The sequence below is a fragment of the Motacilla alba genome, chromosome 2, assembly GCF_015832195.1.
Source record: "Motacilla alba alba isolate MOTALB_02 chromosome 2, Motacilla_alba_V1.0_pri, whole genome shotgun sequence".
NCBI lineage: Eukaryota > Metazoa > Chordata > Aves > Passeriformes > Motacillidae > Motacilla > Motacilla alba.
Genome location: NC_052017.1, coordinates 123,541,009 through 123,546,779, shown reverse-complemented (window position 1 = coordinate 123,546,779; position 5,771 = coordinate 123,541,009). Strand labels below are relative to the sequence as shown.

General features: G+C 44.6%; 1 protein-coding gene across 1 annotated transcript; it reads right to left on the bottom strand.

Moving 5' to 3' along the window:
- Positions 1-426: 426 nt before the first annotated feature.
- LOC119697963 (fatty acid-binding protein 5) lies at positions 427-5,771 on the bottom strand. The gene is made up of 4 exons (XM_038129372.1): positions 5,477-5,771; positions 2,483-2,655; positions 1,438-1,542; positions 427-1,305 (listed from the first exon to the last, which is right to left on the bottom strand). The coding sequence occupies exons 1-4, from the start codon at positions 5,550-5,552 to the stop codon at positions 1,255-1,257; spliced, it is 405 nt and encodes a 134-aa protein (XP_037985300.1). The 5' UTR covers positions 5,553-5,771; the 3' UTR covers positions 427-1,254.

Genomic DNA, 5,771 nt, shown 5'->3' with positions numbered 1-5,771 from the left:
AGAGGTAAAGGGGATGACATTGTAAGCAGTCCTAAAGTTATGAAAAAGATAAATGGTCCAAAATTATGGGGAAAGACACTTTCTATGGTTCACAGAATGAACACAACATAACAGAATTTTCTATTTGAGTAAGCTCAGCAATATGATACATGCACTGAGCAGCTAAAATCTCAGAAGTAAAAATTGATTTTGCAATGATAGATGCAGCAAACAGGACCTGGGCAATTGCACATTCCCCAGGGCTCCTGAATTCATAAAAACCTTTTTGTCACCAAATGGTTTCACTTTTAGGACATGCTTGTCTGGTATCACAGAAATTCACCTAAATCCTTTAAATTTTTGTCTCATCTGACATCTCTTTGGCAGAATAGTAGCATTATAAGCTCTGTTTCCCAACCATTGTAAAAGTAATACTCAAGACACTGATATTTCTGATTATTTATTATGGCACTTCAAAGCATATATACTCCATTGCTAGGTGTTTCAAACAAGTTTAAAAAAAAATGCAGCTTTAGGTTTTAGGCAGTATTTCAGCAATTTTGGTTAAGAATTTTTAGAACATTACTAGACAAGTAATAAGAGTTTTGCTAGGAAAAGTCTTCTTAAAATAAGGCTTCCTTTCAAGAAAGTGTGTATGTGCTTGCTTAGATTTATCATGTTCATTGGCTTACTGGTATATCTTGAGATTAAGAAAACTGGGTATTATATATTGAGAAATACTGTGGGTGTTATGTATTAAGAAAACTGGGGGTTTGAAACAAAAAAAAAACCCAAGCTAACCCTGAAAATCCATTCCTCTACTTAAACACCAATTTAGATTGTCTCGTATTTATACCCACACAATTGTTTTGTAACATGGAAGTTAGAAAAAACATTCAAAGTTTGGGCTGTGGAGTTGTTCCTATTTCAAATTTTACTATCCTAGAAAGTAGGGATGTTTGATATATTGGCTTGTTTTGTGCTGAAGGCAGATTGTAGTAGAGCCTAAAACCAAAAATTTTTTTTTTGAAACCTCACTTAAAATTCCACTAGTAACAATGTTTCCACTTCATATATTCAACAATTTTATTTAATAGCCAAAGTTCAGAATAGTTACATAATAGTTACATCACGGCCTTTAAAAAGAATTGCACTCAGCTACTCAGTCCATTGAAATACTAGAAAACAGGGAAAAGGAAAATATGGAGTGAAAAGGAGCTCTGTCCACTGAACTGAGTTGTTTGCAGCAAGTTCCTACTGAACCTGAAGATGTCCTCATGCCTTCTGGTAGACTCTAACACACTTGACACCGTTCATGTCACACTCCTGGAAGATAAAGAATGGATTTATTAATTTACCTCTCAGTGCAGACCAACAGGGAAAAAAGACACATTAGGAGTTACATTTCAGGCTACCAACCAGCAGTGCCTGAGGATCAGAAAGTGGGACTGAACTCACCACCACCAATTGTCCATCCACTAGCTTCCTTGTTATTGTGGTCTTCTTGCCATCCCATTCCTGCTCTTGAATCAATGACCCATCATCTTTTAAGCTGACAAGGGTCTGAAAGAAGAACCTGACCGTCAATATTTTCCCCATGACATTTGGGCAGCACTGAGGCTTTTCAACACCTTATTCCAAATGAAAGATTCCCATCCCAGCCCACTCAATAATAATTTTATCATTGACAACTACAATGCTGGAAATTATTTTAAACATTTTATCAATCCTCTTCATACAGTTAACTAACTCACTGATCATTCACGCACTGCTCTGACACATTTCTGCATCAGACAAATCTTTGACAGCATATTAACAGTAGCAGAAGATGTTCTCTGTTTATGTCTTTGTTACATGGGCTTTGAGCTTTTGTGTAGCATTTATCTGATCTTGCAGTAATAGATGAACTGAAACTGTGTGGCTGGAGGGAGGGGGGTAATAAACAGAGAGGAAATAAAAGATATCTTTTGCATTTTACCTCCTTTGAGATAAATATTCTCCCTTCTAGGTTCAAGGAGAAATTCTGCCTTCTAAAACTGGAGTTTAGTGCCTGTGATTCACATGGTTACCTTGCTGTCTATGATCCCACCCCACACTGAACCGGGCTCTCTTGTTATGCAAATATGGGACAGAGCAGAAAGGTTAACCCTAGGGCTGAATTGCCTCTGATTAAACATCAATGGCATTTTTTTCCACAGGCTTCAAATGAAGTGACATTTGGCTTTAGCAGGGATTTAGAGGTCTGTTAGTTTTACTAAAAAAAATGCTTCTGCTACAAAATGAAAACAGCAAAATACACAAGACTATTGATTTCAGCACTCTCCCTCTTTGGAATTTGCTTAATCCATGCTAAAAAAAATATTTCAATGAGACTTACAGAGACAACTGCTCATTGAATAAAGCACTGTTAGTGTGCATGTCAAAAGTAATTTTAAAATAGCACCTCCCTCTGTAAAACACCCAAAGAATTGCCTTTTTTCAACAGAAAGTCTAGTATACTGACCTGGGTTTTCCTGCCATCTAATGTATTTTCCTCAAATTTCTCACCAAGCTTGAAGCTGAACTGTGAAGTTTTGAAGGTGCTTTCTGTTTTCATGGTGATCGTGTCCCCATCCTGAATAATGTAAACGTCTGGTTTGGCCATGCTTCCCATTTTTCTCATAGCCATACCCACACCTGCAAGGGAGAGGCACAGAGTGTCACAAAGTCAGTTAAACCCTGAGGCTTAGGGCCACACAAGAATTCAAATACCTAATTCCCATTTAATTAGGCACTTGAGAATCAAAGCTCAAGAGCCACAAAGAAAGAGGATGTTTTAAATTTTCCACAGATGAGGAAGGAAAAAAAGCTTATTTGCAGAGTTACTCTTTTGTTTCCTCAGAGACCTAAAGTTAAATTTATTTTGCCCTCTCGAGGATTTCTAGATATCCCAAAACTGAGCACTGATTTTTTTTTCAAACAGAAATAAAAGCAAAAAGGAAAACAAATGCAAAACCTTAAAGTAAAATAAAATTATTCTCTTCAAATTCTGAACACTTTAAAAAGTCTACAAATTATTTTTGTTGACAGATAAACCCACTTTATTCAAACTTACTCAATAAATAAGGTTCCATTAATTTGTACACCATTTTTAATTAAATTTCATATTTTACATCCTGTTTACAAAGTACGGAGTTGTGAATTAGAAAATCATTATCATAAAAAATAGTGCTTACACACACATGCAAAAGACAGAGAAATGGAGAAATGAGCAATTTGCTAATGGTTGAAACGTCATGATCTGGAGACAGCAGCCCTCAAAACTTCAGATTCACCCTGTTTCAGCACCTGCATGCACTCTTTGGGGGGTGTACTTGAATCTTTTTGATCTGAAGGATGAAAATACAAATAAGAGGGCAGCAGGCAACAAACGTGAATCCATCGAACTGGGAAGTGCATATCTGAACCATGAATTGATATGCAACCAAAGGGGGCAGAAAGTACCACCAAGTCAGGGAGTGCCTGGGTTCTGCAACTGGTGTTGTTAAAAAATGTTGTCAAGTGTCAGCAGAGCACTCCCCTGGTATGTGGAGGTAAGGATTGAGTCCTTGAGAGGGAAATAAATTACTGTCCAGACCCTGGTTCTCCAGACGCAAATGAGATTCCAGGATTTAGCCTTAAGCTTGAGTTCACAGAGAAAAAACAGTTATCCTCAGTCCAGCTTTTCTGATCAGAACTGGAAATTATTGCCACAGTAACCTCCACACACATTCTGTGGCTGTAGTCCAAGCCAGAGTAATCAGGGAGCTATTTCATCAGCAACAGTTTGGGATCCAACTAAACAGAGATGAGCTGCATGTCTTCCATATGGCAAGAAGTGAAATTCCAACTTCTTTGTCCTCAAACGTTCTTTTACACAGAATGAGCAGAATCTGCGTGGTCTCATTTATGGTGCATCAATAGGATCAAAGGCAGAGAGTTTCACAAGTAGCCAGCAAAGGTGAAATCCAGTAAATGACTGGCTCCTAAAATATGACTTGTCATAAATTTAATTGCCTACATTGTAAATGTAAAATGGAAAAGTCACTGGGTTTATGATTTCAATCTAAATCCAAACAACAGTCTGGTGCTGCCTACACATGGGAGGTGCTCTGCAGTTGCAGCACCTAATTTCTACTTTGAAGTTGCAACTTGGCACACGCCTAGGTCTGGCCATTGGACATCAAGGCACCAAGGCATCCTAATCCATGGCTCAAACAAGCAGAGCATAAAATTCTTGAATTTCCTCCAAAGTCTCCCAAAGAGTTCAGTCAAAAAGGCTTTCTCGTATCATACCTATCACATACTGGCAGGCCTCCCAAAATATAATTACAGCCACCACTGTCTGCAGAGCATAGTAAATGCAGTGATGCTTTTTGTATTTTACATGAAGAACGCAAGACCTAAATTCCTTCTTCTCCCTCTAAGGATAAGCCTATATCTTCTGCCTCTGGAGAAAATATCATGCCTTTCATTTGTGAATAAATTGAAGAAAATAATAGCTCCTGGGCCATATAGATACTGCCAGCTATCTATCACCTGTCAGCCAGGATGCTTACAGGAAAGTGGTAAATCAGAGCTTGCAGATGAGGCTCCTGGTCTGTTAGATGTGTTCTTCATCCGGTAACTTCATGTTACACAATGCAGGGCAGCCTGGACGGAGGGATAACAAGCCAGGACCATCCCCCTGAGATAAAGGTGTGACTACCCACAGAAGCAAACAGGCAAACAGCCTCCGGCAGGGCAGCCGGCTGCCGGTTACCCACAGGCAGCTGATCCAGTTTGGCTTTCTCGGGAGGAGACACCCAAGGTGACTCCACGGGGAGGCAGCCCCGGCTCAGCAGGTCTGCGTGCGGCCGCCCCAGGCGGGGTGACCCAGCCCGGCCCCGGCGCAGCTCTGCCGTGCGACAGCCGCCCCCCTCCGACCCCGCAGCCCCATCCCGGGCAGCCCCGGCTCCCCGCCCGGGCATTAGCGGTGAGGGAGGGGCGAACCGGCCTAATCGCAGCCGGGCTGCCGGCACCAGCTGCTAATCCCGGCCGCTGCGGAGGGAGGCGGCGGCGGGGAGGGCGCAGCGCTGTGCGGCGGGAAGGTGCCTGCTGGTGCCGGCACCTGCCTCACAGGCACCAGCATTACGATGCAAAAAGGTTTGCTGACATCTTTGGGACGCGGAGCCAGAGGCGGCAGCTCTCCCGCCGGGAAAGGTCAGCTGCCGGCAGCGCTCTGCTCCCGGAGCCGAGAGGGCGCGGAGCCCCCGGCGCTGCATCCCGGAGAATCCCGGCATCACCCCCGCAGCCGCCGCCCACCCGCGGCTCTCGGCCGGGCTGCATGCCACCCTCGGGCCCGGCTCCGGACCATGTTCTCCGCGGACCTTGGACAGAGCCTCGCCGGCCGGCAGCGACAACGCATCCCCGGGGCAGCATCCCGGCATCCATCCATCCATCCCTCCCTCTCGGGGGCGGGGAGCCGCCGGCTTCTTACCCAGCTCCTTCATGTACTCCTCGAAGCCCTCGCTGGAGACGAGGCACCATTTACCCAAAAACGCGTCGATGGCCATAGCGGCGGCACTGGAGCTGATGGCGTCCCTGTAGAAGCGTGAAGGCAGAAGGACGGGCTGCAGCGCGGCCGCGGCCGCCTTTATAGCCGGGCCGGCAACATGTGCTGCCGGGAAGAGCCAATGGGGCTCCCGCCGCGCCCCGGCCCCTTCCCCGCCGAGCCCCCGCCCGGCGAGTCCCGCCCGCGGCGGCGGCAAGAGCGGGCACGCCGCGGCACTGCC